Genomic DNA, 27,280 nt, shown 5'->3' with positions numbered 1-27,280 from the left:
GGGCTAGATCTCTTAGAAGGTGAACTGTCAACAGTTCCCTGCCCCAACTCAGGTGTTACTGCGGGTGACTCTTCACTTGATTTGCTGTCACTGTCCAGCAATGGAGGATACGACCTTGCAAACTGTTCATGCAGCTCAGAAGGGGGCGGGGGGCAAATGGCTGGGCTAGAGTGGAGGGGTGTAGGTCTTAGATTCAGTCAAAGAGAAAACATAAAGTTTCTAACCAGGTAGAAGCTTGAGAAAGTGTTGAGAAAGAATGTAAATAAGTTCTTTATCTCTCTTGTAGTTCACATTGTTTATAATTGGGTTTTACTACTGTATGTCATTCACTGCACACCAATAGCATGCGAGGTTTTCACTTCAGGACCAATAGAGTTGGTCTGCACGAAGCTCTGTATAAAAGAGCGATGTATTTTGAAATAAATCAGAGTTATAGTCTCAGCCTTCTGAACAAAGTCTATTCATTCCCATCCTGCCTCAACAGCGTCAGAGGGGAGCAGGGGGCAGACAGCTGGGTTTGTCTCTCTGCTAAAGACATTTCAGCTAACTGGCGCAGTGGTGTAGTGTATACGGGGACCGCTGCAAGCTGCTGTGCACGTGTGAGATAAAGAGGCTTAGGAGTCTGATAAGGAGGTACTTTGGCAGTCTGCCCAGAAGCCTTTGCAGCTTTCCCAAAAGCTTCAGCATCCAGCCCAGAAGCTCTGGCAGTTTTCCTGGAAGCTTTGGCAGCTGGCATAGAAGCTCTGGCAACTTTCCTGGAAGCTTTGGTAGCCTGCCTGGTAACTTCCATGGACACCTGCACCTTCTTCAAGGATGTATTCAACAAGTTCCCCATCAAAGGCCCCATCTGACTCATCCCTCCCATCAGACCCCTTTATCAACCCCAAATCTTCATCCACGTTTTACTCCGCTTGTTCCCGCTGTTTTCCATTCCTTTAATGCCTCAAAAAGCGATCTCCAAGTAACAACTAGATTGACAAGTTTTATCTCCCGCTCAGATGACTTCCCACAGCCTGTCCCTGACTTTTTTCCAAGTTTTAACACTAAATGCTGTGTCAGGATCAGTGGCAAAATCCTATGATCTAGCCCACAGCAATATACTACGAAGGGCATAGTCTGAAGTATTAATTCCCTTATTTCTTAACAAAGCTTTCCATGTAGCCAAAACAATCTCTTCCTCTTTAGATTTATTTCCCATTATTACTAGTTGGTGCCTCCCCTGCTTCCAGGTGTCCTGATAGGAGAAAATCAAGTCTGGACCTCCCTGTGGCTTCCACACGCCACTCTCAGCCGCACCAGCGCCGCCTCCCCCGCTGCTCCCCAGTGGGTCACGGCTGGGAGCTGGGACCCCGCGTGGCTCCAGACTGACCACGCTGTTCAGGCTGTTGCTCCACGCGGTGGGCACCAGCTGTCACTGCTATATACACTGTATCCCGAGGCGGTCGCCACACAAAGCACAGACCACAGGCGGTCTCAGATGGCAATTCTTTATTATCGAACATGGCTGACCTTTTATAAACTTTCTAATTGTTTATACTTCTTCTACCCCAACTATTGGCCACAAAAAATCAACATAACACCACTGGTGAACAGTAACAGTGACTTTAGTTAACTTTCTAAAAATACTTTGTCCGTCTGCAGTGCTCTCCTTATCTTTCTTCAGTTCTTCTCTTCTCTCAGTCTCCTTGGTAGCAGCCTTGGAGAGAGCTCTTTAACAGCTTCTTCTTGCTCTCAGCTTCTTTTCGCTCCTTTAGCTAACAGGCCTGCTGTTAGCCCCTTCCACAGTAATTCATCCATGAGGGGCAAGAAACAAGTAGAGCAGAATAGGATTAAAAAGTCTAGTGATTAATTAGAATTGGTTAATGTCTGACAGACCTTGAGATGACACCAAAATTAAGCATCCTAGAGTGTAGCCTACAGCACGCTACTCGCATTTCTATATTCAGGAAACATGTTTTCTTCCTTTTACGCTGTCTTAATTTAAAAGCTGAAAAATTCCAGAGGAATTATTACATCCTCCAATGAGTCCATGAAGTTTCCTCTCAATGATCTCTTTAGTGTTACTGCAGTCTACTATTCAAGTATATGGGACAACTGTCACAGTAATCTCATTAAAAATGTGTACTTTGTTAAAATAACCATCACAAAAATCAGTCATAGTAAGGTAGATAAGACAGAATCAGTATTGATATTGAAAATCTATTATGGAAGCCGAGAAAGGCAGAATCCAAAATCTTCAGAAGTGTGTATATAATATACTCATTTAGTTGAAAAAAACTAATACATGTTTATTAGAACAAGTTTGGGGTTTTTTTTAATCTCATTTTTTCTACTTTGGATAGCTTTACCTCAGCAGTCTACAAATTATTTTTGCTGTATTAAACTAGTGAAACAAGGATATTTAGTCTAGATTTTTAAGTTCCAGAAGGAAGTATTATGCACTGTTACAAATGAAAAGCTACATTAGCTTCCTAATTTAGCAGTAAAATACCTAACTGCAGAATGATATCAGCAAGAAATTCTATTACTTTGGAAGAGCAGGGTGATATGTTAGAGAACTCTACCTTTGCCGACACTGGAGAAGAAGGAGTAGCACAGGGGTTGGAATAGCTACTGCTGTCTGCAGGCTTCACTGAGGACTGAGCTGATCTGTCATCTGAGGATTGTCTGGAGAGCAAAATGTCTTTTTCTTTGTACTTCTTTGGCTGGTGGAGTGCAGGAGAAGTAGATTTCACTGAAACCCTACAAAGGACATACTTTGAGTTTCACAAGCAGTCACTGAACAATTTACATCGACCTGCCAGCCTACTGCATGACCACATGTATTACAGCAACTACAAAATCTATTAAAGTCTAACTAAAAACTCATACTGACCATTCATTGCTTTTTAATGCTACTGTTAAACTTCTTCTGCTACTTCTCAAACATCACAATTCATGGACAATATTCCTGACTGCTCTCTCCAACAGCAGCCCCAGGTATGAAATACTTCTCTTTGGGACCACAATGCAGCATACAACAGTATAACACCTTCCAACTGTACTTCCGCTGTTTCCATCTCCTATTACTAGCAGAAACTTAAGTGATACTTGTATACATAAACTGCAACCTACAGTGAGCAGAAGACCTCAGCATCTTACTTTTCAGCATGAGAGAAGTCAGACAATTCTGTTTCTGTTGAGCTGTTTCTGCTGTTGGTTGACATGCATGTAGATGCCAAAGGAAGTTCTTCACAAGTCACAGGCCTTGGTCTCTGGCCAATTCCTGAAGGCTGCTGTAGACCTGCAGACTGTTCTTCAGCACTCAGAACAGCTGTAATTGCTCTTACAGTTGTTTCATCAACCTCAGACCACAGCTTAGAAGGAGCTCGCATACGACGCAGAAACAAGCTGTGCCACTTCTGCCTGAGTTGCAGCAGCATACCAGCAGCCTGCAATAAATTCCAATTCTGTTCAATACTGATGAAAATTAGATCACACAGGTAAGAGAACCCTGTCTTTTCCATATCAGGCAGCACCTGGCATTCTAATATAAACAGGGCCCACAATTAAAGGCAAGACTAAGGTCTTGGGGAAGGGGAATAATCCATATTTAAATTAAGATGTTAATTTGCTTTTTTTTCCTTGGGTGCAAGGTAATTTTGGAATCATTTCATTTAGCTCTGTAATAAACTTAGCTTTGTATTGTAACTCCACAGACTCTTTTTTTTTCCTTCTTATCTTTCAAGAAAACCCAATCCTTTCATGCTTTATGCCCTTCCTCTCAAATCAGTCTCTACTCATGCACTCTTCAGTCATAGTTGATGGAAAAGAGCTCTAAGTGATATTTTTTCTTACATAGACACCTGGTCAAATGTGATGACTAAATTCAGAAGACTATTGTCTAATTCTGCTACCAGAAATGCTTCCATTACAATAAATTTTAAAAAATCACTCTTCTGGACATGTGTAGGAGAGAGAGTATTATTATTAGAGTTGGTAAAGTTGTGTGTTTCATGACCCATAACTTGCCTCCTACCACAGCCACAGCTCCTCAATGACATAAAGACTTCTATTTCAAAGAGGTTTTGAAATTTATCCTTCCAAAATCTGACAGCAACTTTCTTTCAGCAACTTCAGCTTCAAGTCCTCCTTTTTTGATCTGATTTTGGTTATCCTCTCAAAGAAAGAAGAACACAATATGCCAATGTGACTGTTCTCTCAGCTCCTGTTCAGATTTTGGCTATCCCAGCTCGTGCTATGGCCTGATGGAGCACCATGCAGGCAGGACAGGAGGCCAGAAGGAGCAGAAGGGCCCTTATGCAGTCACTGTCACCTGCAGCTTGCTGTCCCTTGCAGCCATTATCTTTTGTCTGCCAGTCTCTTCAGAATCTGCTGACGTGTGGAAAGGGACAAAACTGCCAAGCTCAGATATAAAACATCATACTGCCCAGAAAGTTTTTGAAACAGACCCAACGGCATCTGGATTGCTGAGGCTTTCCTGGTCCCTTTTGTGAGAGACAGGACACCCACATCAATAGGGAGGAAGAGGGATGAGCACTCTCAATGTTGACTTAGGTGACTAATTATTCTCTTTCTTTTTGCTGACAAGTAAAAGAATAGAAAGGTACGGGTGATAGGTGATGAAACACTGCAACTTGGATGTTGAATACACGGATTCAGGCGACAGACAACTCTGTGCCAAAGGGGATTGAAGCCGTTTAATTATTGATGAGCTTGTGAAGTAAAGGTTAAATCACAGAGTACCTAGTTCGAGAGACTGAAATAGACCATGACATTCTTGGACAAAATTCTTGGCTACTCAAATGTTACAAAAACCTTTTCACATCTTTTTACAATTCCTCTACATGAAGCAAACCCAGGAGTAATTTCTTACTTACTTCAGGGTCCAGTCTGAGATGGAGCCATTCATCCAGCTTCAGCAGTGCCAGATCAGCAGATGTCTTGTCCTCCATCTCACTGTCGCTGCTATCATTAGATACCCCTCCCCCTGAATTAAAGACAAAAGGTGCATTAGCATTTCCATATTTTTTCTACTATTATGTCCACACAAAAACCCGCATACTACGGTATTACCAGCAATAATGTTTTTCCTTCTAAAACTGACTTTAAATGTAAGCATTTGTAAAACTACCTCTTCTTTTCTGCAAATACACTGCAAAGTCTTTGCTCCAGATAGCAGCAATCAAGCCAGACCTGCTGAAGGTCCTACTGTGTAAAAACCTGTATTGATATGATGTGACCCAACTCATGTACCTCCACCAGTATCCACAGGCACTATACAACTTTTGCCTAAAGCTGTTTGCAAAATCACACATGCCTCTATTTCCTGGCAAAACAGCAGATCTAAAGACCTAGTAAGAAAAAAAAAATCTATACATATAGCTATTAATTAGGATTCTTTATTTTTCTTAAGTGCAATTCAATCAGCATGAGCACTACTCTAAGGTTCACAGTTTAAAAGCAAGACAGAAAAGCTCTAGAAATAAGTTGGACTTTTAGTTTGATTCAAACTATGACAACTAGAAGCAGTTCTTTTTGCTTCCATTCCAAGAGTAGTAAATTCCATTCAATTTAAATCAGAAAAAAGAAGGACATTTCTATATATTGTCTATTACTCACAGTTAATAGTACAGTTAACTGAAATTAAAAATTATCAGTAGAACATGTCTTGAAAATGTATGTGTTAGCTAGAAGCAACATGACTTGTTTGCCATATTGATTGTTTCTAAAATATTCTGTTTGAATAATCTGGTTCAATGTATCAAGTAAAGTAGTCTGTAGAAAAAGAACATGCATACTACACTTCTCAGTACCAGTACTACAGTTCTCATTAGACATTGTGGCTGTATTCTTTCCTTACAAACTATACTGCAGTTTCTGAGACCCTACAACTGTGGGGTTGTATTTATGGACTTGAGTATGTAAGGAATCCCAAAATGGAGAGATTTTTTACAGAACCAACAAACTCTTCCTGAATAGCTGCAGGAATTATAACAGCGCTATTTTCAGAATCAGCCAATACATGTATTAAATATTACTGAAAAATAAGTTTTCCATGTCACACGCTGATGTATAGCAACGGAAACATCCCAAATCCAGACTCCAGTGTACCTCGAAAGGATGAAGATGCCTGCAAGGCATTACTTGGCAGTCTGGCTGGTCCACAGAAGAGGGCCACCGTGACAGGTGTCACAACAGAGCAGCACCTGATGTTTGCTGTCTTGTGAGCTCTCGTCATTTCATCATATATAAGCCAGTCTGTAGGGAGAGCCTGGATGGCTGCAGCTTGTCCATTTGCTGGGGCAATCTGTGCAAGAGCAGGTAAAACCAGGCTATTAAACCCTCTACCTGTAATTAATGTAAATTTGAACGTATTTCTCATTTTATCCGGAGACACTGTGGATGCCTCAACCTGGCAGTGCTCAAGGCCAGGCTGGGTGGGGCTCTGAGCAACCTGGACTAGTGGAAGGTGTCCCTGCCCGTGGCAGGGGTTGGAATGAGATAAGCTTTAAGGTCCCTTACAACCCAAACCATTCTATGATTCTGTATTCTGAGAACTAAATACACGTACAATTATATACACATAAAAATATACATGCACATAAAAAAGCGTGAGAGAATTCAACCAGATTCATAAATTATCCTACCATGATAAAACAAAACATTTTGCTTTAAAAAGAAATGTTAAAAAAAGAAATGTTAAAAAAAAGTTTCAGAGGAAAACTTGCTTTTAAGAATAGGGATCATTATATCTTTAAAACAATTTTATAGCAGGGCAGTTTTTTTGTCATTTTGCCTTGTTCCATCTAGAGAAAGGACTAATTGAAACGATGGAAAAATGAATCAACTCCAATTCTATCAGCTGGGTAGAACAGTGTTTTCTAAAGCTGTAGTGTTAAATGCCTATATTGCTTTTAAAGTACTGACAAATAGGAAAAGACATTTCTAAAACACGTGACAGATTTTAGTGCCCTTTTTTTTGAACTATGAATTCAAAGTGTCTTTACCTTTTTATACTGAGACTGACCAAGAACAGAGGTAGGATGAAATCGCACTTTCTTCTCCTTTGATTCCGTCAACACCAGGCTGTCTCTGTCTACATGCACAAGATTGGGATACATCCCGGCCACTAAGGCACCTTTAATTACAGCCCAGTTCTCAGAGTTAGTATTAACATCTCTAATATCAGCTCCTCCTCTGGCTCTCACAAAACCTGACAAAGGAAAGAGACAAAACAGTGCCATGTTAGCTTGTGTTTGGTTCTCAAAAGGAGTCAGAAACTAAAGGTGAAATAAATGACTTCTTTGTTGCATTTTTCACCACTGCCAACCTTAACAGCACCAAGAAGAAACCATTACACTGAAATCCTTCCTGATAAGGGGTTTCATACTAACACAGAATACCACTATTTTCTACAATATAAAGACATTTCCTATGGGAATAATTCATTAGAACATGAAATGCAGTGGCATGTGGAGATGAGGGTGCTTTCAGTTAGAGCAGCCACAATTCCTCATCTGCACCATACCCTGCATGAATGCGTGCATGAAGGTGTATTTCAAATTAAGGAAAATTACACCAGTGGACACGATTTTTGTTACAATTTCTATATGCTTGACTTTAAAACAATGTTCAAATTGTTTCCAACTTCTCTACCTGAGGCTCTAAGCTGGCCAAGCACCTGTGTTCTCATTCCTGCAATGGTTTCCATTGTGGCTTGGGATAGGAAGTTCTTTTCACAGAAGGCTCTCTCCCAGCCGTCACTGCGTGCCTTCTGCCATGCCTGAAAATGTTTTTACATTTGCCTATTAATTTCAAGGACTTGAACTAAAAACTGCATTTTTTTTTAAATATTACATTTATGTCAATAAAATGAATGCAAAACCCACTCTAAAAGTTAATGTATCAAACCAGATTCTTTTTTTCGTTCAACAATTAGATTCTCTTTATGTGTTCACTACAGTGATGATTATGTCAAGTTAAAACAATAAATAAAGATCATTACATTAAGATCATGATTCAAAGTTCAGTGTAGTAGGATGCAAAGAGGCACATTGTTGGAACATTCAAAATTTTATAATGTTTGCAACAAAACATACTACAAAAACGGTTCCCTCTTCTGTGGACCAGCCAGACTGCCAAGTAATGCCTTACACAGGAAAGGCACTAGGCAAAAAGAAAGTCTTCTCTGAGCACTTAATCACAGCCCGCCACTCTACACCCAACTGGTGCATCTGCATTTTGCTTGAATGTGCTGTGATTAGTACTCTCTGAAATGAAAGACTACCTGGAAAGCCCTGAGCAGGGCCATGTGGTCACTGAACGTTCCGGCAGCAAAACGCTTCCTGCACAGCACGGCTGCACGCTTTTGGGAGGCCAGCGTGGGCAGCACAAAAGGGTCTTGGCAGGCAAGAGCACAGGCAATGGTCAGAACAGGATCCAGGCACTTCAGAACTACAGCATACAACACCATTTTACCGAGGTGTGGCTCTACAGGTAATTCAGTGAGGTGATAACCAAGCTCAGTGAGATCTTCCCAAGGGTCCATGGCATCTATGGTCTGTTCATAAACAAACAAGCAAACAAATAAAGGAGAGGGGGATGGGTACAGTGGACAAAATCAATTGACAGTGAAAGCAGAAAGGATGTGAATAATGGACATGAACTAGACTTGTTTCCAAACACTACAGAAGCAAGTCAAACTATTAACTGAGGCAAGACTTTGAAGCACTCTCTTCCCTTGACATGGAAAAACACATCCCTACACACAAAATGAAAACAGACAATAACCAAAACTTCAAAACATCCTTAAGTAATTAAAAACAGCTTCAGTACAAACTGAAGTCAGTAAACTGCTACACCACAAATTTGGGATCAAACACAATTACAATCTAAACCTATTCCTTTTCTGACCTTAAGCATATGCACAGCATTTCTCACAGTTACAGCAGGCGGAGGATCAGGAGCTTTCATAAGAAAGTCTACAATTGGACAATTAACTGGAGCCAGAAGTTTTGTGTACAAACAGATCTCCTGCAAGGTAAAAGGCAGAACAAAAAAAGATTACCAAGATTTGGAAGCAGCCGCCAAACACATGATTTGTTGCAATTAATAGTATGGTTTGAGGACATTGTATTTTTTAAAGTTATAGTTTCTAACTGAACATGCACCTGAAGCGGCATCCTTAGAAGTTCTGGAGATTGAAATTCCAACATATTCTGAAATCGGAGCCTGCTGAAGAGACGAAAGCAGACTCCAGGCTGACAGCGCCCAGCCCTTGAAAATAAAATATGGAAGGTTGTGAAAATGAGGATTTCTTTCTAAAAACAAAACCAAAAGCCAACAAAGACACAGAAACTCAGAATGGAAAAGAAGAGGCAGTACTATGAAGAAAGCGTTGTTAAGTCACACGCAAAGTGAGAGTTTTCTAATCATGAATTATTTTTGAGAGTGTGGCAATTTTTTTACTGTAATTTTAAGCCAACACTGAGAAATCTGGAGGAAAGAAAAACAAGGCTTATCTAATGTAAAGTGCTGTGGGTTTTTTGCTAACCTAAGACCAGTTCAAATCTCAATCATCTTTTGTTGTAAGGAACCAGTTGCAAACTTTATTGTTTCCCCTCACATCCCCTAAACAGAAGTGATGCTTGGAGTAAAAGGTAGAATAAAAATGAAGTAACTTGTGAGGGAATGAGAGACAGCAAATTCTCTCAGTCATATACATCTATGTGCATACGTGCAGCTTAATGCCAATATGATTGATTAAACAGGCATTTGTTGCTACATAAACTTCTGAGCCCTCACCCACAGTGCTGGGAAGAATATAATCATGGCCTGTTAAGTCATGGATAGCTTGGAGAAAGTGAAATAGGCAGTCCGCTGCCCACAGACATGATGTGAAAACACCCCACTGGACATTGTGACTGCTGGTGCAACGTGGGAGAAAGAGGAAGGAGAACAAATTAATGGGGGGAAAACAACCCAGACCTTTGGCAAATGCCTGAGCGTCACTTTTCTACAACTTGGGAGATTATTCCAAGGAAATACATGCTGACTCCTACTCACCTGCAGAGAACGAGTGTTGGCCACTATGCAACACAACACTGGACTAGGCCAGAAACAGCTACTATGTTGTGTGCTTTATTCTAAACATAAAGGACTGTGGATATCTGCAAAATGGAAACCGCTATGAGGCATTTATTACCTGCCTTTTCTCTGGATAGCACTGGCTTTTGAAATCCACCCCATTTTTACCATTGTAACACGACTCAGTGCATCAAAAGACTTCTAGAAAAACAAAGAAAGGAATGCAAACTGAAAACTCAATAGGGTACATGAAATACAAGTTACTAGTTATTTAGATTACCAACAGAAGTTTTCTAAAAAGTATGAAATAGTAATATATACAGCAGCTTCTGACACAAAGGTACCTTCTCAATTTCGAGTGAATTAATGAGGGTATCTCCTTTCTAGTATCTTCATGCTCCACAATTTTTGAATTTCAAGATTTTCAAGATTTTTTAGACAGATAGCTTACAGTATTTGTCTTAAAACAAATGCATGTTGAAACTTTTCAGCAAGGACTGTTGCCTGACAGGCACCAGCTCTCAGCTAGTAAATGCTTTTTTTCACTTTACTGTAAAGTCATAAATAATAAAAAAAAAGTTCTCCAAAATTTATGCACTGTGTGTTTTAGAATCACACGAGGAAAATTTATGGCAGTCCTACCTCTTTCACCTTGCCTGAGTCAATGACAAACACCACATCACTGACTGTTATGCTGGTTTCTGCAATATTAGTAGAAAGAATCTGCAAAGAAAAAAACCAAAACCACCAAAACGATAATAACTGTAAAAGCAATGGCAAAATAGGTCATTGTGGCATTGGAAAAAGTCCTCTAATACTTGCAATTTTGCGAATGCCAAAAGGTGGACTTTCAAGCACTTTCTTCTGGTACAAAGTCTGCATACTTGAATGAAGCACGAAAACTTGGTATCTAACGCAAGACAAAAGGAACATTTTAAGGATCCTTAAAAGAAGCAATGAAAAGCCACAGTAACTAAAGGTTTTACCTGTGAGCATTATCAGTGAATCTCTTATCATCCAAAACAATGCGGTCTCTCAGGCTCACTATCTCATCATACCCAGGAAGAAATATTAAAATTGATCCTAAAAAGGAAGTGGGTTTGCAAAGTTAAACAGAAAATTCAAATACATGTCGAATAGCACTCAGAAGGTTTTAACGTTTGTGGATTGCTGAAAAAAGAGCACGATTCATCAGAAGCCAAATCCACAACCACTGGTTAGGTATTTACCTACCTGCATCAGAACTATGACAGATGCTGTGAAGTAAGTGCATTATCAGATCCAGATCCACTTTTTCATCATCAAAACTGTGATGATAAGCTGTCAGTAGCTCTCTGTCCTCTGCACTAAGGTCACTAGCACTTTTTTGGACCAGGGAACTTTCATCCATGTTTCCAAATCCGAATGAAGCGCTGTAACAGGAAAATACACCAGAATCAAGGCTGCCCCTTCGGGTTTGCATTGAGCCATCCACTCAAAGTTAGTTCAAGACCAATATGACTATTGGACTTGAATTCTGATGTTTAAGTGTAGCAGAAGGGAATCACCATACTATTACTGTTTACTGATTTCAATGTTAACCCAGTGAAGGATGCCACTTTATTTATTAGTGTTAACTTTAGTTTTCTTCAACTTCATTGAAACACAACCATAAGCAAAGGAAAGTATAAAGATACTTCTCGTTTATCTGTTCAAGTAAAAATACTTAAGAGATACGTGTTCTCCAAAAATTTCCCACTAGCAGAAACTACACTAAGAGAAATTATAGTAGAGATAAGCTTTACAAAACACTACCTCAAGTACGATAACTGTAAGTTAATCAGAATATCATTCTTGAATGGCCTAGTGTACACATTACTTCTGTAAATTTTCTTTAATATGCCTATTGCATATAAAAAGTATAAATAAAAACACATGACAGATTTGTTTCCAAAGTAAGCATGTGAAAAGTATAGAATTAGCAAGTTGTGCAAACATAAACAATATGATACTGAGTACGAACTTTTTTGCTGTTTATTTTTTGAAATATTCCTATTCTTAAAAAGAAGTCTTGCCATTAAGTCCAGATTTTAGACCATGAAAAGCTAAAACCTGTTCTGATTAAAAGAACACAAACCTCAAATTTCCCATCACAACTCTTTCTATATCATATACAACTGATTCTGCAAAACAGTTACAACTGACCTGTAGGATTCCAACAGATGAACAACCTCCGTCTGTCCAAAGTGCCTAGCCCAGTCCACAGCCATCCTGAAATAGTTGCACAAGTATTTTTATTAGACTTTTCACTTCAAAAGATGAATATGAAGAGCGCATCAGGAGAGGCACTTGACACCAGACTTTTGTACCCATTTCTGTACTGACATCCGTACTGTTATTGCTGGATCTGCAACTTCCCATTTGAAAGCGCATGAATAGGTGTTAACAGCTATCTGACTTTTAGGTGACTACAGTTCTTTACCACAAAAGAATGTCCGTTTTACACAGGAGCAAACATGCACAAGGAAGTGAGGAGGAAGAAAGCGCCATTCCTTTAAAAAGTCCACAGCAAGGTGCAGAGATCAGACCTGCCTGTTTGCAGTATCCTTGAAGTCATCTCAAAAGGTCACACCCCAGGCATAACATTTGGCTATTTCATGTCTTTCAGACGCTGTCCTCCTCACGATGCCGTTCACTGTTTTATCTTTAAACTGCATTCCTTCCCAAGTTTTTTCAAATGTTAGTACCAAATATCAGACCCATGGAATCCTAATTCTTATCATTCCATACAACAATTATTTACTGTACTTCCCTGTTTATATGAAGACGTAATCTATGACCACAAAACCTGAGTTTCTACAGATTCACAAATATTTTTACATGCTACAATATATTTAGAAACATAACAGAAAGATCTTCTGATATGGGTAACTCCATGAAAATAGGAATTGCCCAATATTGTGGTCCAATTCAGTAGATTACAGTTGTTCTGCTAACCAGTATCTTAATTAAGACCTACTGAAACAAAGTTTATAGCTCATAATCAAGACCATGTAATTAAGAATTCAATTTAGAATTTACAGAAAACAATGTGATTATCAGGAGTTAGAAATTGTTGAGGCTGTCAAAATCTATAGTTCTTACAGCAGTGTGATAAGTTAGCAAATTAATTTAGATGTTAAACAATTTTCTTTCTCTCTCCTATACTGACACATAAATCTATCTTTTGGTTTCTCTGTTTTTACCAGCCATTAGATGATTTGCAGTGGATACTTGCTCCCATGCTGATCAACTGTTCTACTTGACTCAAAAAGCCTCTCCCTGAAGAAATCATCAGAGCAGTCGCACCAGTTTCACTGTGCCTATAATCAACTGAAAAGTAAAAGAAAAAAAAATCCAGCAAACCCAAGAGAAATGTTATTTTTTCATCTAAATATAGTACAAATATTGCTTTCAAATTCCAGACCAAAGAGAATTTGTTTCCTCACTTTATCTCTGAAGTTAGTTCATATGAATTCTACACTCTTTTAGAAACACACTTCTGTCAATACTTCAAAACAACAACTAACTAAACAACCCATTATTTCTGCTAGCCCTATCATTTTTTCAGTCGGCATCAGAATGCAAAGGTAACACCATTTGAAACTGGAGATAAAAGTAGCCATAAAAATCTAAGTAAATGAGGTTGCTTTTTTTTATGTAATAACACATGAAACTTACCACTGACATTCTCAGTTAAAATAAGATTTAACAGCTGAGCAAACAAATCAATATCTTTATGCAACCAGATGTCAGAAAGACAGGAATCCATTTCTTTTACTATCCACGGTTCAAGGCAATTCACATCTTTTTCAGTCTGAAGATAAAAAACAATATTGAAAGCTTAATCTCTTCCAAGAGTTGTCTTTATTCTTATACATTACCCACAAAGAACTGGAATGGTTATTTTTCCCAGCAGCAACAGAAACCCAAATATATCAGTGTAGATATACCTAACTCAGGTATCAGTTAATGCATTGATTTTGTCATATGCAAGTACGAACACAATGGCAGTCGAGCCATTTGATCTGAGGAAAAGCTGTGCGCAACCACCCTGTCTGAAGAGCACACTTCAGCTAGAGCAGTTCATCCTAATCAAGTAATCTTTAAAATACGTTACTGTCCTGAGAGACTCAACACAACTGTAGAAAACAGATTTTAAATGGCTAGAATACAACACAAATATAAACATCTCTTCCGACAAAAGAAAAAACTTACCAGTTGATTAAATACTGTGTCACCACCATCATCCAACCATTTGTACTCCTCACTTGTCCTTGGAACTGATTTTTGTCTCCGAGATGTCCCTTTGTTAGTGTTATCTTGAGCTGAACACCACTCAGCAAGAGTGTTCTTCTGTTTCTCTTCTAGAATGCAAAGTATTCCCCAAGAAAGTTTTAGAGTCATATTTATTATCCATTGTTTTCTACTAAAAAAGTTGGTTACAGCAGGTTTTACCAAGTTTTACCTATTCAACCTCTTTTATTTAGTCCAGAATGCTACTACCAGTCCAACATAAATGACATATTTAAGGGTACCCAAAGGGCACCACTGCAAACAAGGGCTACAAAAACAAGGTAAAACCCAACACTTTGGTGTTTAACCCCCCAAAACCTCCGTTATTCCCAACTACTGCATTCAAAGTATGTTCCTTAAGTAATCACCTTCCACACAATCTCAGACCAGATCTTTTTCCACAAATGGAATTCTGAAGACGAGTGATACAGTCCCTGCATGTAACAACTTACTTTTCTACACAAGTGGAAGAAACCTTAGAAAACACCAGGGTCCTAACTGAACTTTTCTGACTCCAGTGATCAGAGGTGAGCACTGTGATCAATATCCAGTTAGGACTGTATGTTATAACTTTGGGGTTTGCATTTTTTATTAATTTTTCTTTAAATAATCACTGGGATCATTACTTTCAGTTGCCAAGAAAACTTCTGAGCAGTATCTACTTAATCAACTGAAACCCAATGATGTTTAGCTCAAGAGTGTTAACACTTAAAAAAATACATCCATGCCTGAAGAAAACAGTGAAAAATGTTACTGAAGGGAATTTAGTGCAAGATGTACAAAATCATGCCTGCTTTAATAGCTGCACTTGAATTTGCACCCAAAGGTACAGAGCATCCTATGCTTCTTTAGTATTCATGTGGGCAGAGCCCCCAGTTATATATAATTCTACAGCATAACAATTAGAAAAAAGATGACATTTATCAACTGAGTGAAAAAAGAATGCAACCACTGAATCAAAGTGATTTTTTTTCTTTAATTGCATAAACTATTTCAAAAATGTAAATATTGAGAGCTTAAAGACACTTGCTGTCATCTAATCACATCTCATTTCATCTCCTGACTCTGGAATTTTAATAGAAAATAATCCTGTTAACTGTTTGTTCAATCAATGATTCTCATTGCCAACCCTTACAATTAACAAATCCACTGACCTTGCTGCTTCTTTTCTTTGTACTTCACCATCTCTTTGTTTGCATACCCAGTGCTTCGTAAAATGTCCTCCAGAAACATCTCTTTAACTTGAAAAGGTCTCCCTTGGACTAAAATAGAAAAAATCCATAAAAGATTCTATATTCACTAGCTTCACTTACAGAATTAATTCTTTTAAAAAACTACCTTCCCTGGAGCTTATTTTTCTCAAAACTGTACAAAACAAAATATTTCCAAAGTCAAATGCCACCTTGTTTCTCCTCAACCTCTTCAATTTTATGAAGTGTTATAGCAGGAGATGTTCATAAGATTGACAGTTATTAACTACAATTTTTTTGAAATGAGGAAAAGAAAACAGCCGTGTTTGTTTAGGGTTACAAACAAGAACCTGCCATGTAAGTCTGCCATCTGGATTAAAAATGGAATTAATTAATAAGCAATTAATACAGCTTTTTGCAAGGTTCCACACAGAGACAGTACATCTTTATACTGAACTACTTTCTTTTCCTGAGAAGCATGTAAGAAGCCAGCCTTATCTCCATATCCTCAACTAATTCAGCAAAGCTGAGCTTTCTTTACTGAATACTTCTTGACAGATGAGACATCCCAGTGGCCTTTACCTTCTGATAATTTAGCCCGATTTCTTTTTCAACATGACTATTTTCCAGACCTTATCTGTGGACATTACAGGATGCTTTTTGCATGAAGATTAAAATCTCTACACTTTGATTTCTTGTTCCTTAACCTGACTCAGGAACACTCAGGATTTTCCTTCAGAAAGAACAATCCACAATTCACATACTTTTAGAAGCTGTCACAGAGGAAGCCTTCCAACACTGATCACAAACTCTGTGTACTACAGCGATCCACAGCTACAAAATGTGGTTTCTGTGGTCAGGATTTTGTCAGCCATATTGCTGAAGGAGACTCAAACCTTGTATATTACATTAACAGACAAAGCCGCTTCTTTTAATTCTTAAATTAACCAAAAAAACCAAAAAAAAAAACAAAAAAAAAAGGGAAAAGAACATCTTTTGAATTGTTATTGGCCTGTTACATAACCAGCACAAACACTGTGGTAAACTGGAGAGATTGGGAAAGATTGCCATCAGATTTTCCAACACAAATTGACTGATCCGAAAGAACAGGAAGCTGCAAAAAGAGTAAACTGGAAAGTCATACAACAATCACAACTGAGGCACTCCCTTGCAAAAAAAATTCAGAGAACATGAAATCACATGTAATTTCCAGATTCCTGTCTCCAACAAGCTGCAAACCTTATTCAACTGGACAGAAATTCAAAACGGAGAACTAAACACTTCTATCTGCAAAAAAAGAAAGGAAAAAAAGGTTTCCTCCTCACAAACATTTGCTAAAATAAACCAGTAAGCAATCCCATTTCCTAAAACCGTTGAGATTTTTTTTAAAAAGACTGACATGCAGAGAGTCTACCTGATTGTCAAATAAAGCATTTCTCTTAAAAGCTACTTTTCAAAACACATTAAAGTTGGACATTACTGTTGAAAAAGTAAGAGGATTGCAAGGTGCCAGAGGAGGTCCTCCATGCAGAAAACCTGCAAGCCAGGAGGGTGGGGCAAAAACTGCAAACCCACAAAAACCCCCCATCTCCCACGCATTTACATTTTACCTTTACTAAAGATCGTCAAATGAAATTAAACCAGCAAAAAATGGTAACTTTTCTTTGCATTTGAATGTAGTCTAACTGCAGGTAACTGAGTCTGAACACAAAATAAGCGAAACTGGATGTCTTTTCTGAATATTTACCTAGATGAACAACTACTAATTTTCTTTAAATCAGAGAATCATGAGATTCTTTTTTCATGTGAAACCCAATCTGTCTAAGCCTGTATTTCTGAACTGAACTGGTACAGTTATCTGTGTTTTATCCAGTAACCAGTAACAACCTTCACAAAGCCTGAAGAGTAAGATCCTACTGGAATGCATTGATACATATCACACTCATGTAGCTCCTAAGTCCTGTATCAGCATGAAGACAGAACTTCAATAACCTCTTCCTACTTCTTCAATTAAGAGTGGAGGGGGGCAGGATGTATCTGCATTTACAGAACTCCCAGTGACTAAAACACTTCACTCTGAATGAGGTGCAAATAGTCAAGAAACAAGAAACCTGCATACAGAAAGAACAAGGATTCCTGTAATTCTCAGTGTATTAATCATGCCTTTACTCAGAATAATTTGCTACAGTTTAGTAAGATCTGTGAGTCTCAGGGCAGGTATACTCACACTTAAGATCAAGACTTACTATGTATTACTGGGCAGCTTCCAAAATACCTAATAAAGAGATTTGCGTCTAGAGCAGCACTAGAGAGAATTAGTTTTAAATTATTCTGGTTTTTCAGCACATCTCTCAGTTTTATTAGCAAGAAGTCGCTGAACCTGTCCCTCTCATGTACTTCATCCTGTAACAGAAGGGGAAAAAAAGATGAAAAACCATCACAGATTCAGGATCACAACTTCTGACAAAAACAAACTTCTCTAAAAAAAAAAAATACATGTTTTGGTGGCACATTACAGAGGCCTTAAAATGTGTGAGTCTAGTTTAACTAATAGGGTTTTTTTAAAAAACTATCCATAAAGAAACTAAAACACCTCAAAAAGTTTTTATCAGCGCTGAGTGCGTTGCAATGCTGAAGCCATAAACACTTTAACTTTAGAGGCTAAAGTGAATATCTGAAACCTCTCTGATTGTGTATTTGAGGCCAAATTTCAAGAAAACACCACAAACTACAAATCTTATTTTAATAAATTCTCACTTCGCCATTGATAAGCATTTAAAGAAATGTATGCCACCACATAATCTGAAAAACAGACAAATTGCTTAGACAAGTCACACACAAAGCCTGTAAGTTAAGGCACATAATTGATTAATCATCTTTTTCATTCTTCTGTTTTGATCTATATTATGAATGAAGGAAACAAGGACTCAAAATACAAAGTTTGTAGGCTGACATCAAGAATGTATAGATCATTCTCATGCTTTTTCAACTTTGATAAACAGGCAGGCACCTAAACTTACCTTTTAATCTTCAGTACTTAAATCTTGCCAAAAACATTCCAGTTCCCCTTATTCAATTCCACAATAGGAATATTGACATAATCACAAATTAACAATCTGAATAATTTGCTAGCAATTAGACTCCACATTATCTTGAAAACTCTGGGCAAACAAATGGACTGAAAACCTGTATTGCTAAAACAAATGGTAAGAGAAATTCTGACACAATCACATTGAACCACATCAATGTAAGCCTCCCTAAGGATTTTCTCCTTACCATGGAAGTTCAGAAAAATTTACACTTCTGTCCTTCTCCACTCCTCCTGATTCCACACTTAATCATTGGCATGAAAATAAGATATTTTTACAGGAAAAACACAAACACACAGAAAAACACCAAACTGCACAAGACATGCATTCTACTCTGAGGACTCAGAAAGTCTTTAAAGTTGATTCAGATTCTACCAAACAAAAACACCTAAAGTGCTCAGCAAATTTAAATAAAACAAATGAGGACCTCATTTTCCAAAGCAATACATATTGCTCCACCCCACATGAAAGACCACAGGATGCTCACCACAATAACATGGGTCACAGTGGAGAGGGCGCTGTCTCCTGCCATCAGCGTGCCAAGAAGCATGTCATTAGTGCAGAATGTTACCAGTGTCTTTGGAGAAACCCTATGGATCACATCACAGAGACAACTCAGGGGGTTGCACCATTTAAAGCTTTCCATGGATCAAAAATTAAAGCAGCTGCTGACCAGAAGAGAAATTACAGTTCTCTCCTCAAAAGATTCATGCACACCACTTGTTTTTAAACTATGCCTTTTCACAGACATTTCCTAACAATTTGTAGTGCTTGCGCCCCAAAACTCTGGACGACGGATTCATTGAAAGAATAAGATTCAATTTTTAATAAATAAGGAAGTAAAAGAGAACTGTGAAGAAACTCTGCATGTCATTCAATTTACTAGAAAATTCCATGTGGAAAACTAGGTTCCAATTCCTCAGCCTGTGCTTGGATATAGCCTTTGTATTTGTCTACACGTGGTGGGATGAGCCTGTCTGGACGCCAGGTGCCTACCCAAGCCACTCTATCTGTCCTCTCCATGGGCAGGGGAGAGGAAACACAACAAAAAGACTCCCAGGCTCCAGAGAAAGACAAGGAGAACGTGGGTCTCTCCCACGGGAACATGGGTCCTCCACGAGCTTCTCCAATATGGGTCCTTCCCATGGGCTGCAGTTCTCCAGGAACTGCTGCAGCACAGGTCCCTTTCCACAGGGTGCAGTGCTTGAGGAACAGCTTGCTCCAGTGTGGGACCGCACAGGGTCACAATCCTGACAGCAAACCTGCTTCTGTGTGCCTCCCTCCCCAGGGCCACAGGTTCTGCCAGGAGCCTGTTTCAGCACAGACTTCCCAGAGGATCACAGCCTCCTTCAAGCATCCACCTGCTCCAACACAGAATCCTTCACAGGAGGATCCCTGCTGCACCACGGACCTCCACGGCCCACTGGGCCACAGCTGCCTCACCATGGGCTGCACCATGGGCTGCTCTGGCACCTGGAGAATCTCCTCCCCTCCTGCACTGACCTTCCTGTGTGCAGATCTGCTTCTCTCACATGCTTTCACTGCTCTTCTTGAACTACTGCCTCTGTTGTGCAGGTTTTCCTCCCCCATTCCCCACTGTCCCAGAGACACTACCACCACCACAGATGGGCTCAGCCTTGGCCAGAGGCAGGTCTGTCTTGGCTGGCACCGGCTCTGTCACACACAGAAGAGGCTTCTGGCACCTCCTCACAGAAGCCTCCCCACAGCTCCCAAAGCCTTGCCTTGAAGACACAATTCATTACAGCTGACCAAATCACAAAGTCATCTGCTTGATCCTCTGGTTTTTCAGGAGGTGAAAATACTGAACTTTTACAATTCTATACCTGGGGCACAGTTAGCTGTCCCAATAAAAACAGCAGTTGTCACTACTCCCTCTGGTACTGCCATCCTAAAAGAGCTGAAAAGCTCCTCTGTACTGTACTCTACAGCTTTTCTCTGGAAGACAGTTAAGAAAACCTTAAAAATTATATTTCTGTGTTAACTACAAACACCTCTAAACATATCCACTCCAAATTTTTTTTGTCCACAGCTCAAAATATTGTTATCGCCCCCTTTCAGTGTTTCTCTGGAGTAATTGTATTGATCTTTCTCAAGCTGGATTTTCTGCGCTGCTTCCAGTAATTCTACAATTTTCACCTGACTTTGCTCTTCTTCTGCCAGCATAGTACTTCCATATATTAATCATCCAGCTTATTTGTGACACATCTTCACTAGCTCTTCTAATCTCTCAATATCCTTGTGAGCTTTCATGCACACATTTGAATTCTTATTGTGGCTTCGTTGTTCAAGTGCATTCATTTTCACCAGCTATGTGTTATCTTTGTTCACTCAAGCAACACAACCTTTAGCCATCTTCTGGTCACTCATATCTCAACTGCTGGCCCTTCCCTGAAATGTCATTTTGCTACACGGTGCAAAGATGTAAAAACCCCAAACAATCCATTCATGCTCTGCTTACAGACAAATTCATCAAGTGATACTGAAATCTCTACTTTTACATCACTTCATGTTTTAAACACAGAAGCTGAAGAAGAGTAAATTTAGTCCAGACTAGACTGGTAAATAATGCTCAGCTTCATCAGTCACATTCCAATTTTTTTGTTTTCCCTTTTATGGCTCCTATCAACTCTCACTACATAACATTCGTTACAGCATGCTGGTTTTCACACCTACCTTCAAAGCTTGCAGACCTTTTGATCCGGACATGTTAAAAGCAGAAGGGGGGGAGGGGGGTGTGGGGGAAGAAGAAAGTGTAGACTTGATCTGAAAATCAGACAAGGATTTCCATGCATACACTCCACAGAAGAAATCAACAGAAAATACCTGAGATTCAGTTCTGTAAGACAACCTTCTACATGAAACTGCAAAACACAGGAAGTAAGCCATCCTTTTCACTCTTACGTATTCCTTACCTGCAGTAACATATGCCACCTGTGAGGCTGCAACCCAAACATACTGCAGTTTCAACGCACACAAGATTCACAAGACCAACACAAGATCAACCGACACTTAGAAATACCATTAGTACCTGCTTTCTAACCGGGTCTGGTAACCAATTGTCTGGCCAATCTTCTCTCTTCTTTCTGCTGCCACTCTTTCAGCCACAGCAACAGCTGCTAAACGTCTTGGCTGAGTACAAAACACACGACAGGGAGTTCCATTCTTGTAGCAGTCATCAAGGATAAATTGAGGGATCTGTAAAGAAGTGGTTCAAATTTGCTTTTTGAGAAAGTCACAGCTTTGTTAGCACAGGGAAACCATTAACTGCATATCAATATTGCACATTGCAAAAGACTTTTCATTACAATTATCACAGCAAGCATATCTGAATCAGCAGAAAATAAATTTCTAAGTATAACCTATTTAGGTTTTTTTTTAAAAAAAAACCTTACAGTGCCTCCCTCCTGCTTCAGAGAAATTAAAAAAAAAAAAAAAAAAAGAAGCAAAAAACAAAAAAAAGCCCTGTAGATAATCTCTCATTTTTACACAAAAAATAGATTACTCTGGATGCTAAGAACAGAACTAGCCTTAGAAGAAAAAGGGATATACAAACATCACAGCTATTTTCCCTTCAATATTTTGTATTATTTTAATGAAAAATGGTATCTACCAGAAAATTGTGAGGAATCATTTATGCTTCTAGTACCTATCTAGAGGCCTAGTGTTTCAAAAGCAAGACAATGAATTGGAACAACATTTTCAATCACACAGGAAAAGGAAAGCCTTAAAAGAGCATAAAAGTATCCCATATCACAAATGTTATACAATTGGCATTAGTTTAGAATAAATACTGTTATAGTTTTTATTTACTGAAGCAACATACCTGCGTCGTTTTTCCTGATCCAGTCTCTCCTATAACTAAAACAATTTTATTGTCCTTTATGATTTGGACAATTTCTTCCTGTTTTTCAAGAACTGGTAGTGACTGCCTGAAGGAATCAAACTCTGATTCCCCTCTTTTCACTGGGACCTGGGGGATACCATCATTAAGTCGACCACTTGTCTTGTTTACTTCTTTGTTTTCTGTGAAGACAAGTTAAAAGTTTATTTATGCAGACACAGAGGAAGGTCACAAAAACACTGCTCAAAAACTGTACTTAAAAATTAACATTGCTGACTTTTTATGCATCCCTGTGGGTAAAGTGACAAACCCATCACACATTTAGACATCATTTTTATAGCATGTCCTGCAGTGCTTGGAATAGATATTTTTCAAAACAGTTATTACTTCCATGGGTATTTTGAAGAAAACCAGACTCTTCCACAGCATTGCTCCACGTCAAAAAAGCCTACAAAGAGCAAAAGGAGAAACAAACTAAACCAGAGAATACCAGCCTGGTGTATTTTGGTGGCCTTTGTATCTGCGCCCACATTTCACACCTGCAGTTCCCCCTAGAAATACACACTGACAGAGTTAAACCTTTAAGCTATTCCACACGTTTGCCTGAAATCATACCAATGCAAGCATGCTGTATCAAGAGCCCTGGCCCCCACACAGCAGTGCCATGTGTTAGAAAGCGGTGCATGAGCAGCCAAAAAACGGGCACATCTTCTGAGGGAGCCACTTCACATCCATCATTGCAAGTGCCACTCTATAATTCCTTGAGAACTATTTTCTGGCAGAATGAAAAGCTCGCTGTAAACTCAGTTATACATATTTAATGCCATTAACAGATTCATATACTAAATTTCAAGCTTTGTTGTACCAAGACAAACAGACTAAGAGATCAGGAGAACTAAAATACATTCTTGAGATGCAGAGAAAGGCAAATATTAGACCGTTCATTAACTTATCCCTTACATTCCTAAGACATTGCATTTCAGTACTTGTATTACAGCTTCCCTCTGTTCATATAACAATCCTGTTAAACAACTAGAACAATTGAAAATAACAGCAAAGAAAGCACTTCAAGAACAGACACCACGTATCAGAAACATGCAATTAAACAAGGCATACTGGTACAAATGTTTTCTGTTCACTACACCCATCTCTGCACACAAAAACACAGTGCAACTCTTCCACTTGTAGCTGCTAAAGCAATAATCTAGATGAAAACCTTGCTTTAAAAAAAAAAACCCAACATTTTGACAGAAGTTTGTCTTTCAGCGAACTCTTCCATATTCGAGAAATCAACAAGTCTGGACAGTAGTCTCTTAAGGACCAAATCTATTTTGTAGAGATGAAGAAATAAAACCTAAAATTCTTGATTTATCAAGGACATTAATTTCTATAAGCAGAACAAAAAAACGCATTTTCTCATATAGGCATTCTTATGGCATCACAATAACACTGACTCTTCAACCCCACCTCATAGTACTTGTGTGAAGCCACACTTCAAAATGTTCTTCCAAAAAGATTTGGCTGGAACTGGCTCAAAGATTCTAAATTAACACAACACAAGGTGGACATCTCAATGTGCATAATATGACTTCCCAAGTTCCTCACAGCACCAGTTATAAAAGACCTTAAAAGTAAGGAAAATTAATGCATTTGTTTGAAGGTGTCTGTTAGGACACCAGAGGGGACAGAGCAGAAGGAGGTTTGTTTTGTCATGGTTTCAAGTGGTGTTGATGGACAAGTCCAAATCAGAACACATGCTGAACGTACCAGATGCAATAGCACAGACACTTCCTCGCTCTGTCCTTGGCAGGAGCTCCTTGCGTTCCTTATTTGTGACGGGAAAGCGCTGAATTAGACTCCGAACGGCGTGTTTCGTACGGAGAGCCAAGTCACAAGTCATGACTGCGTGTGCCTCTGACATATCCTTCTTCCTTACAGTCAGGTATCGATTGGCTCCTTTTCTGTCAGGGGGGAGAGAAAACTTATTTTAGTAAAAAGGAACCTACTCTAGGTTAAGTTTTATCTGTCAGGGTATGAGATGCTATGCAAATTCTTTGGAAAAAAAAACCAGAAATCACAGTGAGAAGCTTTTTTAATGGAGCCATTAAACCCACAAAGTATAAAATCAAGCTGTCCCAAAATGCATGTCACAAGCTTTTCCAAGCATGCATACAGCAATGAAGAAATATGCTCCTTTCTGTAGCTACTTTTACACTTTTTTCTCTAATACTATTCCTTGCAACACAGTTGAGTATGTTGAAAACATCAAACAAGTTATCATTAGTCTTGAAATTCTATCCGTCTGCACCAAAGAACTGAAAATTGTACCCTGACTCACCCTTTGCTTTTAGACACCAGTCCAAGAGACTGACAGAGCCGGTGAACAAATGCTCTTTCAGTACTAGTGAAACTAGAAGGAAATTCCATCTCTAGAATGATAAATAATAATGAAAAGACAGTAAGAATGCAACAGGCAGTAATCTTGACATCTCAATGTTACAGAACCACAGAATTGCTGGGATTGGAAGGGAGACCACCCAGTGCAACCCCCCCTGCAGGGTCACCTGGAGCAGGTGACAGAGGAACACATCTAGGGTTTGGGATGTCTCCAGAGAGGGAAATTCAACGCTTTCCCTGGGCAGCAGTTTCAGTGCTCTGCCACTCTCAAAGGAAAGAAGTTCTCCCTCATGTTCAGGTGGAACTTCTTCTGTTTTAATTTATGGCCATTGCTCCTTGTCCTGTCACCAAACTGGCTGCACCACCTTCCTGGGACTCATCTTGGAGATATTCATATGCAGTAGTGAGATCCCCTCTCAGTCTCCTCTGGGCAAAACAGGACCAACCCCCACAGCTTTCCTGATAAGAGATGCTCCAGACCTCTCATCTCAGTGGTCTCTGCTGGACCCGCTCTATTAGCTGCCTGTCTCCGTGCTGGGAAGCCCAGAGCTGGACACAGCACCCCAGCTGTGCCTCACCGGGGCCGGGCAGAGGGGCAGGATCCCCTCCCTGACCGCTGCCAGCGCCCTCCCCGCAGGCTGCCCCCGGGCCGGGCCGTGCCGCGCACCCGCCTCGTCCCCGCTCTGGAACCGCTCCAGGGCCAGCTGCACCGCCATTTCCACCTCCTCGTCCACGCCGGCCTCCCTGAGGGGCTCGGCCCGGGCGCACACTGCGGCGGCGGCAGCCCCGTCCCCCGCAGCCCCGCCGGGCTGCCGCCGCGGGACCCGCCTGTGTCGCGACATGTCCCCGACACGGCCCCACACGGCCCCACACGGCCCCGACACCGACGCGGATCGGGGACCGCAGCTGCTCGGCCCGAGGGGCGACGCTGGGGCGGGGCGGGGCTCGCCCGCAGCCGAGCTGGCCCGAACGGAAGGAAATTGGCGCTTTTCCCGCCGGTCCGGGGGCACGGCTGCCCAAGGCCCGAGCTGGGTGTGTGGCTGCCAGCAAAACGTGGCACTGGTACCTGTCCCGTCATCAATTACGTGCTTTCATGGCATAGTATTAAACGGAGCTGTGGCAGGGGTCATCTCGGCCCTCAGCCTCCTCACTCTGTAAAGTGTTACTTGCCCTGCTTTTCCTGCTGTCCTTTGACTCCACACTGAAGACACGAGGTAGAAATTTAACCAAATCCACTTGGGCCTGACACAGACCTTGCTATTGAAGGCTGCTGCTTCGGAAACATCATTAGGTCAGAAGGAGAGTACTTGGAAGAACAAACTACTCCTCAGTTGAAATGGGCAATTAAATAAATAGAAAATAAACACTCACTGTCTGATGTAGCTGGCTGAAAAATAGTTATTGAGCGACCTCTACCAAAGCTTTTCCTTTCCGTTTCATCTTTTTCTTTTTCTTTTTCTTTTTTTCTTTCTTTTTCTTTTTCTTTTTCTTTTTCTTTTATCTTTTTCTTTTTCTTTTTCTTTTTCTTTTTCTTTTTCTTTTTCTTTTTCTTTTTCTTTTTCTTTTTCTTTTTCTTTTTCTTTTTCCTTTTCTTCTTCTTCTTCTTTCTTTTTCTTTTTCTTTTTCTTTTTCTTTTTCTTTTTCTTTTTCTTTTTCTTTTTCTTTTCTTTTTCTTTTTCTTTTTCTTTTTCTTTTTCTTTTTTTCTTTTTCTTTTTCTTTTTTTCTTTTTCTTTTATTTTTACTTTTTTCTTTTTCTTTTTCTATTTTTTCTTTTTCTTTTTCTTTATCTATATCTTTTTCTTTTTCTTTTTCTTTTTCTTTTTACTTTTTACTTTTTCTTTTTATTTTTTTCTTTTTTCTTTTTTTATTTTCCTTTCTTTTTCTTTTTCTTTTTCCTTTTTCCTTTTTCCTTTTTCCTTTTTCTTTTTATTTTTTTCTTTTTTTCTTTTTTTATTTTCCTTTCTTTTTCTTTTTCTTTTTTTCTTTGTCTTTTTCTTTTTCTTTTTCTTTTATTTTTATTTTTATTTTTACTTTTTCTTTTTCTTTTTCTTTTTCTTTTTCTTTTTCTTTTTCTTTTTCTTTTTCTTTTTCTTTTTCTTTTTCTTTTTCTTTCTTTTAAATTTTTTTTTCTTTTTCTTTTTCTTTTTCTTTTTCTTTTTCTTTTTCTTTTTCTTTTTCTTTTTCTTTTTCTTTTTCTTTTTCTTTTTCTTTTTCTTTTTCTTTTCTTTTTCTTTTATTTTTAATTTTTTTCTTTTTCTTTTTCTATTTTTTCTTTTTCTTTTTCTATTTTTTCTTTTTCTTTTTCTTTTTCTTTTTCTTTTATTTTTTCTTTTTCTTT

The 27,280-nt window shown here is 39.2% G+C and overlaps 1 protein-coding gene across 1 annotated transcript; it reads right to left on the bottom strand.

Annotated features, from left to right (window-relative positions):
- Window positions 1–1,473: 1,473 nt before the first annotated feature.
- On the bottom strand, window positions 1,474–25,945 carry LOC140681844 (3'-5' RNA helicase YTHDC2-like). The gene is made up of 27 exons (XM_072922350.1): window positions 25,609–25,945; window positions 24,883–24,973; window positions 24,312–24,505; window positions 22,527–22,726; window positions 21,732–21,898; window positions 19,170–19,272; window positions 17,840–17,996; window positions 15,558–15,665; window positions 14,326–14,474; window positions 13,789–13,924; window positions 13,314–13,440; window positions 12,274–12,339; window positions 11,323–11,501; window positions 11,076–11,172; window positions 10,912–10,999; window positions 10,732–10,812; window positions 10,208–10,290; window positions 9,174–9,279; window positions 8,917–9,036; window positions 8,291–8,563; window positions 7,660–7,786; window positions 7,011–7,216; window positions 6,115–6,310; window positions 4,881–4,990; window positions 3,142–3,431; window positions 2,565–2,742; window positions 1,474–1,776 (listed from the first exon to the last, which is right to left on the bottom strand). Exons 1-27 carry the CDS (start codon window positions 25,781–25,783, stop codon window positions 1,732–1,734), a joined length of 3,852 nt encoding a protein of 1,283 aa, XP_072778451.1. The 5' UTR covers window positions 25,784–25,945; the 3' UTR covers window positions 1,474–1,731.
- Between the last annotated feature and the right edge of the window lie 1,335 nt (window positions 25,946–27,280).

Source organism: Taeniopygia guttata, chromosome Z, assembly GCF_048771995.1.
Source record: "Taeniopygia guttata chromosome Z, bTaeGut7.mat, whole genome shotgun sequence".
Lineage (NCBI taxonomy): Eukaryota > Metazoa > Chordata > Aves > Passeriformes > Estrildidae > Taeniopygia > Taeniopygia guttata.
This window is presented reverse-complemented; position numbering and strand designations above follow the sequence as displayed.

What these genes read in the sequence shown, in the direction of transcription:
- LOC140681844 (XM_072922350.1), bottom strand. Translation starts at nt 25,783, where the DNA reads ATGTCGCGACACAGGCGGGTCCCGCGGCGGCAGCCCGGCGGGGCTGCG. An exon ending in GATCAGGAAAAACGACGCAG is followed by an intron (nt 21,899 to 22,526) that starts GTATGTTGCTTC and finishes ACTTCTTTACAG; the next exon opens with ATCCCTCAATTTATCCTTGA. An exon ending in ACTCAGGCAAGGTGAAAGAG is followed by an intron (nt 10,291 to 10,731) that starts GTAGGACTGCCA and finishes TTGTTTTTCTAG; the next exon opens with AAGTCTTTTGATGCACTGAG.